This window comes from Parasteatoda tepidariorum, chromosome 2, assembly GCF_043381705.1.
Source record: "Parasteatoda tepidariorum isolate YZ-2023 chromosome 2, CAS_Ptep_4.0, whole genome shotgun sequence".
Taxonomy (NCBI): domain Eukaryota; kingdom Metazoa; phylum Arthropoda; class Arachnida; order Araneae; family Theridiidae; genus Parasteatoda; species Parasteatoda tepidariorum.
Window position 1 is genome coordinate 25,925,098 of NC_092205.1, and position 13,864 is coordinate 25,938,961.

The 13,864-nt window shown below is 28.0% G+C and overlaps 1 protein-coding gene across 1 annotated transcript; it reads left to right on the plus strand.

Moving 5' to 3' along the window:
* The first annotated feature begins 272 nt into the window (after positions 1 to 272).
* LOC122271718 (uncharacterized) lies at positions 273 to 11,583 on the plus strand. Its single transcript, XM_043053959.2, has 5 exons — positions 273 to 937; positions 2,117 to 2,722; positions 5,365 to 5,655; positions 10,411 to 10,519; positions 11,430 to 11,583. The coding sequence occupies exons 1-5, from the start codon at positions 288 to 290 to the stop codon at positions 11,454 to 11,456; spliced, it is 1,683 nt and encodes a 560-aa protein (XP_042909893.1). The 5' UTR covers positions 273 to 287; the 3' UTR covers positions 11,457 to 11,583.
* Positions 11,584 to 13,864: the final 2,281 nt, after the last annotated feature.

Sequence of the window (13,864 nt, forward strand, 5' to 3'; positions counted from 1 at the left end):
TTCAATGATATTTCTAATTACTTCATTAATAATATTGTATTTTTATTGTTTATTAGTAAACTAAAAAACACTCTCTGTTAATTATCATGTTACATTGTATGGAGTTTTAGACTAAAATAAATAACCAGAGATCCTTTGTATCTTTGGTTATTTGTCTTATTCTAAAAATCCATTCTATATAACAGGATAATTATTGTTTATGAAAATTATCATATTTATTAATTATTCTCTTTTGACTTCTAATTATTTTCTTTTCGTTAGTTCACTCATACTTATTTTGCTGCATAATGCAATTTTTAATTATTTTTAAATCAATTATTATTGATTTGTTAAATTATTCTAGATCTGACAACGAAAACGGAGAAGATTTAGCTAGTGAAGAGGAAATTTCAGTGGTAAAGAAAAAAAGAACAGCTCCTAAAAATTCTCAAAGTAAAATCAATTGGGAATTTGCTGCCCCGGAGAAAAACCGGAGGAAAAGAATTCTTGTAGCTAAAGTGCAAAAACGTGGTAGAGCTAAAAGAATTGCTAAAAGGAGCGGACAGACGAAAGACAGTGCTTCAAATTCTGAAACCATCTCATCATGTAACGGGGGTAATTCTGTTGTAGAGATGGACAGTTCTGATGGAATCAGTGTCAACATATCAGATTCTGATTCCATCAAACGTTTGATCAAAGAGTGCAATGTTTGTTTAAATTCTGATGAAATTGAACAGTATGGTGGTACATTTCCACTCCGAATGAACAATGTTTCTCCCATGAAAAGGAAAAGGGGGGGAAACAACTCTTTAGTTTTAAATAGTCATTCATTAAAAAATGGTACTCCTTCCTTTCAGAATAATTTACGTGATAGTGAAGTGTCTAAAAGTGCTGGAAGAAGTAGTAATAGAAAGCGGGTGGCTAGCCCAGAGAAGGAATCGCCTACAAATAACAAAAAGTAATTGTTGATACTTATTTTATTTCACTTATCACTAAAGCTAGTGCTGGAATTTCAATAATAGTTGCATTTTTTTCTCTTATTGACCATAATGCAGGTTTGTTTGTTTTTTGACATTTTTTTTCACTAATTAGAATTTTTTTTCCCTTTTTTAATTATTTTCATGAAATTTCAATGATTTTTTAAAAAAATTTATTAATGTTATGGTTTTTAATTATTGTCGAAAATGGCATTTAAATTGGTTAAGAATCAGATTTTTAATCCTGATTTTAAAATTTGATTAGCTTATCAAACTACAAACCAAATCTTTAAAATTGGGATTAAATATATAATACAGAACCAATTTAAATGCCATTTTCCACAATAGTTGTTAGAAAACATAATAATAAAACAAATCTGATAACTAAAAATACCTGTTCAAAGACATACATTGAAACAGTTCATAAAAGGAAAGCCCCTAGCAGCGTACGATGACATTTCCAGTCATGGGTTTTTAATCCTTATGATATGCCCTATCTTCCCTAGAAGTTTGTCAGTGTGGTTGTGATACACTCTGTATAAAGAATTTTTTGGGCAATATGCAATCTTTCAATTTTGGTAATAAAATGCAACATAGATGGTCTTAAAGATTATAATTTAAATATGATAAATTCCTATTTATCTTTATTTTGTCTATAAGGTACATATTTATTTTACTGATCTTATTTTTACTAATAATTAACTTTTAATTTAACTTCTTATAAATACAAGTTACAATATATATATGTATGTATATATATATATACATATTATTAAAAAATGCTACTATAAAACATGTTTTTCATTTAAAGTTCATTTTTAATAGTTCTTAAGGCTTTTCTGCATTTTTATTTATTTATCTCTAATTGTAAGTTCATCATGTCTTATCTTTCTGTTAATTATCATGTTACATAGTATGGAGTTTTAGAATAAAATAAATAACCAAAGATCCTTTGTATCTTTGGTTATTTATCTTATTCTAAAAATCCATTCTATTTTCCAAGATAATTATTGTTTATGAAAATTATCATGCTTATTGATTATTCTCTTTTGAATTCTAATTATTTTCTTTTTGTTAGTTCACTCATACTTATTTTGCTGCATGATACAATTTTTAATTATTTCTAAATCAATTATTATTGATTTGTTAACTTATTCTAGATCTGACAACGGAAGCAGAGAAGATTTAGCTAACAAAGAGGAAATTTCAGTAGTAAAGAAAAAAAAAACAACTCCTAAAAATTCTCATCAAAATCAAAGCAATGGGGAATTTGCTGTCCCGAGGGAAAACCAGAGTAAAAGAGTAACTGAAGTGCAAAATGGATCAGTGCGAAAACGTGATAGACCTAAAAGAATTACTAAAAAGAGAGGACGGACGAAAGTCGGTGCTTCAAATTCTGAAACCATCTCATCAGATGAAGGTGGTAATTCTGATGTACAGATGGACAGTTCGGATGGAATCAGTGTCAACATATCAGATTCTGATTCCATCAAACGTTTGATCAAAGAGTGCAATGTTTGTTTAAATTCTGATGAAATTGAAGAGTATGCTGGTACATTTACACTCCGATTGAACAATGTTTCTCCCATCAAAAGGAAAAGGGGAAAAAACAGCTCTTTAGTTTTAAATAGTCAATCATTAAAAAATGGTGCTCCTTCCTTTCAGAATAATTTAAGTGATAGTGAAGTATCTGAAAGAACTGGAAGAAGTAGTAATAGAAAAAGGGTGGCTAGCCCAGAGAAGGAATTGCCTACAAATAACAAAAAGTAATGTTTGATACTTATTTTATATTGCTAAAGCTAGGACTGGAATTTCAATAATAAATGCATTTTTTTTCTCTTATTGAGCATTATGCATGTTTTTTTTTTTTGTCATTTTTTTTCACTAATTAGAATTTTTTCCCTTTTTTAATTATTTTTATGAAATTTCAATGATATTTCTAATTTTTTCTTGATTTTATGTTTTTTAATTATTGTCAAAAATGGCATTTAAATTGGTTAAGAATCAGATTTTTAATCCTGGTTTAAAAATTTGGTTAGCTTATCAAACTACAAACCAAATCTTTTAAATTAAGATTAAATATATAATACAGAACTAATTTAAATGCCATTTTCCTCAATAGTTGTTAGAAAACGTAATAATAAAATAAGTCTGATAAATAAAAATACCTGTTCAAAGACATACCTTGAAACAGTTCATAAAAGGAAGCTCCCTAGCCGCGTACGATGACATTTCCAGTCCTGGGTTTTTAATCCTTATGATATGCCTTATCTTCCCTAGAAGTTTGTCAGTGTGGTTGTGTTACACTCTGTATAAAGAATTTTCTTTTGGGCTATATGCAATCTTTCAATTTTGGTAATAAGATGCAACATTGATGCTTTTGAAGATTGTAATTAAAATATGATAAATTCCTGTTTATCTTTATTATATCTATAAAGTACATATTTATTTTACTGATCTTATTTTTACTAATAATTAACTTTTAATTTAAATTCTTGTAAATACAAGTTACAATGTGTATATATATATTATAAAAAAAATGCTACTATAAGACATGTTTTCAAGAGATTTTTAAAACATTATTTTTCATTTAACATGCATTTTTAATAGTTCTTAAAGCTTTTCTGAATTTTTTTTAATTTTTTTTTCTTAATTGTAAGTTTATCATCATACAACTTGTCTTATCTCTTTAAACTATTTTTAAAAAATAATGTTTTTTATATTATGTATTTGTAGTTTTATTAGTATATTCCAGTTTTCGTAAAGTTCAATACAAAAATAATAATAAATTATTTATTTATAGAATATATCGCAGCACAAAAAAATAGAGAGTTAGAAATATTTTACAATATATTGAAAATTTTAAAAAATGTTTTTACTTAACTTTTATGAACTCTTTATTATTTATCTTTATATAGGTTGAGAAAGAAAGTATATCTGATGAAATTTCAATTTAATTAAAGCAACAGTCAATGGCATTACTTTGCAGAAACACATTTAAAAAAATAATAATTTATGTATAATTTTGTTTACTATTACAGAAATCATACCAAATGTATTAAAAAATCTTTATATTCAAGCATATTTCTTATAAATTGGGGTATATTTTATTTAGCAGGGATTTTTAAATATTACTTTTATAAATTTTAACTGCTGCTCCAATATAAATATTAAAAAATAGTAATAGTATCTTACGTGTATCTGACAGATCAATGAATTTTATAGCAATTATAGTTTTAAATATGGGGTGAATCAATATTGGTTTCAAATTTTATTTCTACAATATAAGAAAAACATTTGATGTTTAGATATAAATTATGGCTTGTTTAAATACATTTTCTAGTATGTAAGTCAAACCTTCATGTTTAACTTCAAAATTGTAAATTTTGCGAGTATTCAATCAATGAATTGACTCCTGAATTCACTCTTATTTTTTAAAAAAAAAACAATTCCAAATATCAAGTATATACATCTTAAACCTGAATTCTATACCTTTTCTTCTGTATGTGGAATTTTGTATCCCTGAGTTGTTGAACGTTGAGAGTCAGCCCTGTGTGTCATGCCAATAGCAACAAAGGTGATATCCTGACTTGTAACTGTGGTTGAAATTAGGGAGTTTAAGGATTACTTCAACCTTCTAGCCATCGAGCAGTTGTATTTCCTCTTCAACAATGTGGTGTTTTTCCTGTCTATATCTATAGTAAGAATGAATTTAACTTAGCTGTTGTGCTTAATCAACAGCAAACTGTGTCGCCCAAACGTATTGATAGTGGTAGTCGTTTTTCGTTTACAACAAACTCTGTTTTCTTTATTTACCATAGTTGTTAATGTAGACTGTTCGCGTACAATAAACTGTTCCTCTGATACATGCCCACTGTGAATACTGTACAGCTGTGTTTCTGTATCAAGTTTTAATCCATTTTTCTACTAACATATCTTGGCTAACAAACCTGCAATATATTTTTTTCAATCTTCTGCCAACTTAGTTCATGTGCAGTAGGTCACAGCCTAAAGGAGGAATGATGCATGTTTGTTTTTTCCTTCTCTTAAAATGAATAAAAATATCCCCATTTTTCCTTTGCATGTTAAACATTGCTAACTTAAACAGTAGAAAAGTGTATTATTCTATAAAAATTTTTAAAAAAACTCGTCTCTATAGTGGGGATGCTGGAATTTTTATTTCATTATAAACATACGATTTTGTATATTAACATTTTGACGGTTACTTGGAAACTAATCATAATAGCGAACTTCTTTCAATATGCCGTATTCTTTATATCTAGTTTTTACTCTCTGTACATTGTATATGTTAAAGTTTCTAAACACTGCACTTTAATTACCACACTCTGTGTTTGTCTTGATAAAGAGTGATAAGTTATATGTAAACTTTATTAAATACTCTTTGTAGGAAGAAAGATACAGCCCCTTTGCTTCACTCATTACGTAGCAATGCATCTTCCTCTGCTGTGGAAGAAGAGTCTTCACAAACTGCCAGTTCCTCCATAAGTGATACAAAAGAGAGCTCTTCTGTGGACTCTATACAAAGCTTTACATCAATTATTTTAAAGAATGCTTCCAAAAAATCTGGTGTTGCTTCAGTCATTGTTCAGAACTCCCAAAATAATGCCGTATGGCAAAATAAATCTAAAATCCTGTTCAATCAAATTAACGAGTCTGTTGAGGAGAACAGTTTGTCGAGGTAAATCAATTAATTTTTTTTTTTTTTTTTGTTAATAAATTAAGAATGTTTGGTCAGAATTGTAAGTACTACTTTTATAATATCCTGTTTATCTTACAAGCTTATAGTTAGTTTGTTTCCATTTCATTTTTATAAATTCAGTTTAAATGTACTTGAATATATTTCAATAGACTGTCTTTTAGTCTACCAACTAGTTATTTGCTTTAATATTTTTCCTCCTTTATTTTCTTCATTGCTTGCATCCTTATTCCTCAGATTGTATTAACTGCACAATTTAAAACTATTAATACACCAAAAGACAAGCTTGTGTGGCTTTCTTACACTTAATGAAAACTATCATTTGATAAAATACTTGTTTAAATTTTTATAGTCAGTTATAAGTTTTTTTTTTCCATTATATCTTAGAAAATTTAAACTGTATATGTTTCAGAGTTGGTTACTAAAGCTTCAGGGAAAATTTATTCATTTCTTCTTTTAATCCTTAATTTTTTTTTTTTAAATGTAGTCATACTACTGGTAAATTTACAGGACATTCCGAAATTTGAGTAAAGAATTGAGAGGTGTGATAAAAGGCATCATGACGATGAAAACTTACCATAAGGGTCACAAACCATGTTGAGAAGATTGAAAAGATTGAGAGAAAAAGCCCTAGCGGGTTTCGACGCCATGCATGAGCATAACTACAAAAGATTTTACTAACATTATAAGTGCTAAAGGATTTATTTGATTATTTATTACAAGATTTTTTTCCTAATGGCACTCTCTGACGTCATTGCTTAGTCTACATCAATGTAAAGTGATTCCCAGATAAACAAGACAACAATCTACAGTATGAAATCCTCCAGTGGGTCCAGAATTGTCCCTAAACTCAAAGCCTGTATGCATCCTTAGCTATTTTCACCCTCTCACCAAAATATGTGATCTCATTATCTATCGAAACCTTTCATCCTCTTGATGCCTTCTAAATTTGGAATAATCAAGTCTTGGAGTACCCTGTGTGGTGAGAATTTGGGTAAAGTATAGTGGGACAATTGTTACAATTTAGTACTAATGCATTTTTACAACTAAGGCCTATCCCAAATCATCACCAACACATACAAATAAAGTATAAAAAAAATATCTGTCCAGAAATAATGATCACAAGGGATAGAATTAACTTAAGCAATTTTAATGATGATCAACTCAATTATCAAGATTTACTCATGAGAATAAATTTGACCATGTGGCATAATAAAATAAGATCATTACAAATTATACTATATTACTATATACTATATTAAATTATACTATACAAATTATATTATATCAACATGTGACAAACAGATTTGAAGAATCTTTAAGAAAAGGGAATCACTGCTGGAGTTAATAAAATCTAAAGTCACTTATCTTGCACATGTGCTTAAAAATGTTGAGGAGCTGATGATCTATTTGTAAGTGGCAGGATATTATTCGCTGGATTTATCTTAATTGTTCAGTCCTGTTGCAGCCATTCTTTCAGGGTAGATGTATCTTTATTCTTCAGAATTTTCTACCAAAAATCCTTTTCTCCACTTCTTCTAGCAGCTAGTCCAGTCCTCTCCCCTCTCTTCCTCACCTCTCTCCTGCCCCTCTTCACAGGTTTTCAACCCTTACACAAAAATTGGCAGACCAAAACTGCTTAATTTATTTACAGAGAGGCTATCTAAAACAGTCAGACAGTTTGGGCAGAAATAGGCTCACTGATAGTCATAAAAAGGAAAGAGAGTTGTAGCAACACTACACCTGCTTATTAGGTTTTTAATCCTATTATTAATAATTCTAAAAAAATTTTAATTGAAGAACAAGTTTAATTTTAAATGTTGTATAAAAACTTCTTTGGAAATCATTAATTATCTTTTTTTTAAACCTTAATTTTTTTTTTTTTTTTTTTTTTGGTTAAACATGTAGTAATAAAATGGAAATTTAGATCCAATCCTTTTATTTTTAGGATCTGTTTTTTAAATATTTTTTATAACACATAGTTTTATTTTAGATAATTCTTGGCTTAACTCTGTCAAGCTTAATCTTTTTTTTTTCTCTTAACCAAAACTTTTGTTATTTTTGGATGGTGGCTTAAGAATATTAAAGACCAGCAGTGGACAAAATCATTTTAGCACTTCACTACCACCAACATACTTTATTTTAAAAAAACAATATTAATTTATTAGCTCTGGAAAAAAATTTATATGTTAAAACTATTAGCATGCTATGAAAACTTACTACAGTACAGAACCCGTTATACGGAAATCGGAAAACCAAAAAACCGGAACGAAATTCAATAAATTTTCCCTCCATTTTTTAAAAATAAAAAAACTTCCTCATAAGATTTTAGGATTTTTCTTTCTTTTTTGAAAGATGTTACCTTACCATCATTTTGGAAATAATCATTACTGTATTACTTCATTGTTTTTTCTTCTCTTTAAGATAATTTCCAAATATTTTTTTTTTAGTTGAGTTTGACAATAAAAAAACGGCTTTTTGTAGCGATTCAGAAAACCGGAAAAATCAGTTATCCGGAATAGCGATGGTCCCGATAGTTCCGGATAATCGGTTCCCTACTGTATCATAACTTTCAAATTATCATTTTGGTTTCAAATAATTTTATTGTAATGATTAATTCTTTAAAACTTTGGCGCTTTTTGAATAAAATGAATTTTATTAATATTTATTTTTATTCAAAAACGTGTTCTTTTTAGTGTAAAGAGATGTAGATTCTTAAAATTGCTTTTATTGAAAGAAAAAACACAATCTTTAAACGTCTACCTTAGGGGTGCACAACCTTTTTCAGTGAAGGGCCACATGCACAGCAGTTCGACCAATGAAGGGCCGCATGCCAAAGTGTTTAGACCGACATATTGAAAGCAATTGTTGGTGGTGATTGTTATATAAACATCATTGTTTATATAACACTAAATTCTTTTTGTCGGTTAACCTTGTAATCTCTTTGCAGAAAATACAATACTTTAAAACGTTTAAAATTAGAAAATGCAAAACTGATTACTTAAGAAGGAAAACAGAATTCGAAAATCAGAATCAATTTATCGGAAAAAANAACTTAAAAGTGTAAATTTAAATTACCGAATTTTTTTTATTATTTTTCAAAAACAAATTTTTCATTTTGTTCAGATTGCGGCCGCGGGCCGCACATCGAGGGTTGGCGGGCCGCATCTGGGCCGCAGGTTGAGCACCCCTAGTCTACCTGGAACTGTATGGTTAGTACATCATTTGCGAAGTCACCAATACCTCTACTTTTAAAGACTTTCATCAAGACCTTTAAAATTATATTTTAAAAAATGTATTGCTGTTATGCTGAAAAAAATATTATTCCCATACAATTGATGAAGCGCCGGCCAGATGGCCGAGCGGTTAGCGGGCCTGACTGCGGAGCCAGTGGCTGCGGGTTCGAATCCCGCTCTGGGCATGGATGTTTCTTTCTCCCTCTTTGTGTTCTATGTCCTTTCTCCTTTGTGTGTGAATGTGACCCGCCCAATAAATGGATTTGTGGTTGTGTGACGTGGGCGACGCTGCTCCACCGCCGTTTCTTCGCCACTGGGTAACGAGAAGAGAGTAGCAGTTTTGGCATTTCTGTGGCCAATGGTACAAACCCCAAGTGTCCGCCATTTTATTCTCTTNGTGTGACGTGGGCGACGCTGCTCCACCACCGTTTCTTCGCCACAGGTGCCCACTGGGTAACAAGAAGAGAGTAGCAGTTCTAGCATTTCTGTGGCCAGTGGGGCAAACCCCAAGTGCCCGCCATTTTAAAAAAAAAAAAAAAGAAAAAAACAATTCATGAAGCAGTGTTCTTATACTTAACTGAACTTATAGATGATGACCATATTATTTTGTTTACAATCGATAAGTTCTCATAAAGAACAGACTGTAATGGGAGATCTTTTTGTAATAAAAATTGCAAGTAATATCAAACCAAATTCCTTTATTTTAAAAGAAAATTTATAATAATGAATTTAATCTTTATCCCATTTTATCACACATATTACATTTAAACTCTAAATAAATTTAAAATTTATGACTTGCTATCTCTATATTATGAGTTGCTATCTATAAAATTTATGGGTTGAATGAACTTGCCCCTTTTTACTATTTAATTGCTTGAATATTGAATTGCTATTAATCTATGAGATTTTTTTCTTCTTTACTTTGTATCATTCTTAATATTGAGTAAGTGTGAAAAACATTTAGAAAGGAAGGAATAAACATGTAGAAAAATGTATACAACTCTTTAAACTTATAATGAGTCCATCTGTCTCCAACTCCTAAAAGCACATTCTAGGTTGAAGGCCACTGTTTTAAGCCTTTGTGTTAAAATAAATTAAAAATTAAATTAGAATTTTATGCTTTCAAAACCAGTGATTTGCTACACTGGTAACCATTCATATAACTTTGAAGATTTTTGTTTTATTAAAGTTTTTTTTTATTATTATTAAAGTAAACTACAAAACTACATTTAGAATTGAATAATATTTTTTTCCCACTTATTTTGACATTTAAAACACTAAGATTAAATTCTAGACACAAAGATAGTTTCTTTTTAGACCCCAAATTTATTTTGATTGAAAAATGCATTAGAATTGTATGTTGAATGACTAGTGTTTAATAAGTGATTTTGATTTGATTTATTTTTCACTTATGTTTATGATTTGAAACAGTATAAGTTACTCAATTTTTTGTTTCTTTCCATTTATTTTGGTATTCTTTACTTCTTTCCCCTCCTCTTAGAAAGGAGAAACCTGTTACAAGGAGTCATAAGGTAACAAGTTCCATAAAGACTACTAACTCTTTTGTGACAAGAGCATCTGCTAGAACAGCAAAAAATAAAATGATTGAAGTGAGTACTTGTAACTATTGCAGTTCTCTCACCTAAAAAATATGCTTATCTTTTAATTTTATTATTTCGCTATTCGCTTTGTATTTCAGGAAAAAAAAATCTATTTGAATGACTAGCACTTATACTGTTCATCTTGTTTTGCTTTAATAATGTTATAACTGAAAGATGTCCCAAAATTCATGCAAAATTTGCACTGTTTGTGAAATAAAATGTTGCCAACAGAAAGACGAAGCTGCTAAAAAAAAGTTAAATATGGAATACTACTCAAAAGAGCAAAGTCAAAAATCTGTCAATATCATGTGATTTCATTCTGTTTTATTTCTTTGTCTGAGGTTTATGTCAGCAAGCCAACAACCACAAAATTTAAAAAATTTCTCAATTTATTTTATTAAATATAAAATGAATCCATATGTAATAACTTCATTAAACTTTACTTTGTTCTTAGTTTGCATTTAAAAAATTCACATGAATAAAGTAATTTATTAAATAAATATCATTTTAAAAGCACTGTAATTTGTTCTGCATTAAGTTACTTATATATTTTTGCTAATTTAAACTTATTAACATAGCACTATATTTATTTTTGCAGTATGTTTTGAAACTATAAAAATCAATAAATCTTATGTTACAATGTTTTTTTAAATTAATGATATCTTTAAAAAATCATTTGATTGAAATCAATGATTTTTTTTTTTAAGGAAAAATCATTTAAATCTTCATTCAAATCAAACTGATTTATTTATTAGTTGTTTAATAAGAACGAGAAGTAGCTTACATTATTCCTAACCACCATTTAAATAAGTGTCCAAGTTACTTCTTGTCAACCTGTAATTTTATGTCAATATTTTTTTTTTTTGTAATAATGTGTGTTCAAATATTTTCCTAATTAGTATTTCTATCTTTTTTACAGGCAAAATCAAGGCCAAAGCAAAGATGATACAAAAGCTCATCTTAATTCAACCCTCATTCTTAGGTTATGAATGTATGTTATGTATGAACTTGCAACAACTTTCTATTAACATTCATGTATTCACTTTTATATATGATGTAGTGGACCTTCACATTTCCTATTATTACTTAGAATTTTTATAATTTCGTGTCTAGTTTACTCAAGATATCTTTTGTTGCACTAATAAGGAAGTTCCTGATTTATTATATTCATTTTGTTTTAGTTCTGGGGACAAAAATCGTTGAGTGTATCACAAAAATTTCCCCAAACACACCATACTTAACTCAGTTGAGTAAATCACTTTTTAAGAGCTCTTAAGCACCAATAGCCTTAGTGTCCTTAAGCAAATGTCTTAGAAGACTGCTTAAGACATTCAGCAAATAAATTGTTATATTAAAAGTTTCTTTTAAATTCAGAGTTGTGATGGAAATTTAGAATATATAAGTATATATATAGTTTTAATTCTAATTTCTAAATGTTATTTAGAATTTATTTATTTTTTTTGTATTTAAAAACACATATATTAAAGTTTTTAATTGAGGATAAATGAAAGCATTTTATTAAAACAACCCTTTTCAGCCAATCATGCTTTTCATCTACGTGACAAATAAAATTTAAGAACAATTCCACCATGCATGAAGTTCATTTTAAGATAAATAAATAAATAAAACAAAGCATCAATCTCAGTTTTAAAAAAAAAAAAGCAATTTTAATTGTTTTTGATGAAATAACTTTTAACGTCATTTACAATTATTCCAATTTTTTATTAACTTATAAAATTTACAACTAATGAAAGTTACTGATAATTGGAATGGGTGTTAATGTTCCTAACTTAAAAAAAAACTATCTACAAATGGCGAATGACACTTCAAGTACCTTCCTTGTTTAAGAGACTGGAGAGCTTGTTTTTGATATTTTTGTCATTAACCTCTCCAAAAGTTTGATAAATTTTTAAAACCATTCTATTTATCCAATACAAGTTATCATTGTAGCGTGACTTTATAGTATACTATATAATTATTTTTTTGTTAAAATTCACATTTTTTTTGAGGCGCATAAACTCCAATTGTGTCTAAATCATTTTTATGCCTATAGTACCTCTGTTTCTTTTTTACTAATTCATTGTAAGCTTTCTTTGAATATTGAATACAGTGTTTTTATTTTTTTAAGAATTGAAATTAATGTCAAATGCAATGCTGTATATTTTTTTAACTCATCAAAAAACAATCTTGAATCATTTATGCAGTAACTGGTGCTGCCAATGTGAGTTTGGAACTTTTTTAATGAAACTCTTAATTACATTGCCAATTTTTTTAATGTGTAATTGTAAAATCTACATAATCTTTTGTTAAAATAATTACTGTAATTTGTTATTTATTCTGTAGTGTGTTTTAAAAACTTTAAAAGGCGTGTAATATTTTTTTAGCTATTTCCATTGCAAATTGCAGAAAATTTATTTATTTTTTCTGCGTAAAGGAAGGATAGTATTTCTTTAATGTATTTTGTTTAGTATTTTCACTGCTTGTCATTGTTGATATATTGTTTATGAAGATTGTTGATCTTGTTTCTTGTTGGAAATTCTTAGTATATTAAGTAGTATACTTAATCAAAAATTCGTTGTTTTCATTTTTTTAAACTAAGCATTTGTTTTAATTAAATACCTTTATTCAAATGTTAAATTTATGGTTATTTAATTTTGAAAAATATGACACTGCATAACTTTGATATAGTGATAAGATTTTCTGCTTCTAAAAAAAAATTTATTCAAAATTTAAATTTATTGACATTAAACAAAAAAATTTCTGACAATATTTTTTATCACTAATACACAATTCTTTTTGTTCTGCGATCCAAACTATAAAAGTAAGTATTAAATGATTTTTTATGTCAAAATCCAAAATAATTATCTGAGTTTATAAGTAGTAAAAGAGTTTTCATATCTAAAAGAATATTTAATTAGGTTACCTAAAAGATAGGAATTCAATAACTCAATGGAGGAATATTTAATCATTTAAGTTAAAAGTTCAAATACATTTTTATTTTATTTTCGCTGTAAAATACTCTACGACTTTCAGCGGCTGGGTTATTCTTTGCTGTAAAATCTTAAAAATAGCTTTTATAAAGTGTGTTTTTTATTGCATTACTCTAATTCTAATATTGAAGGAAACATATATTCTTTTATCATTTAATAAAGCTCTTAATTTTTTTTCAAAAAAATCTGATTATAAATTTTGATTTTTTTTTTAATTGAAAATCGAATTTAAAAATGTAAATGTTGCTGCATTGTATATATTTCTATTAATGTTGTTTGATACATTTTGTACTTGATTAAGTAGGTTCATCAAAAATAAAGGTTGGAAATTATTCCCCGTTTTGTGTTTTGATGAATTGTTTTT

Bases quoted from the DNA above. Each gene is read 5' to 3' on its own strand.
- LOC122271718 (XM_043053959.2), top strand. From the start codon at position 288: ATGCAATTTTTAATTATTTTTAAATCAATTATTATTGATTTGTTAAAT. The intron at 2,723-5,364 runs GTAATGTTTGAT...TACTCTTTGTAG, and splicing joins TTGCCTACAAATAACAAAAA to GAAGAAAGATACAGCCCCTT. The intron at 5,656-10,410 runs GTAAATCAATTA...CCCTCCTCTTAG, and splicing joins GAGGAGAACAGTTTGTCGAG to AAAGGAGAAACCTGTTACAA.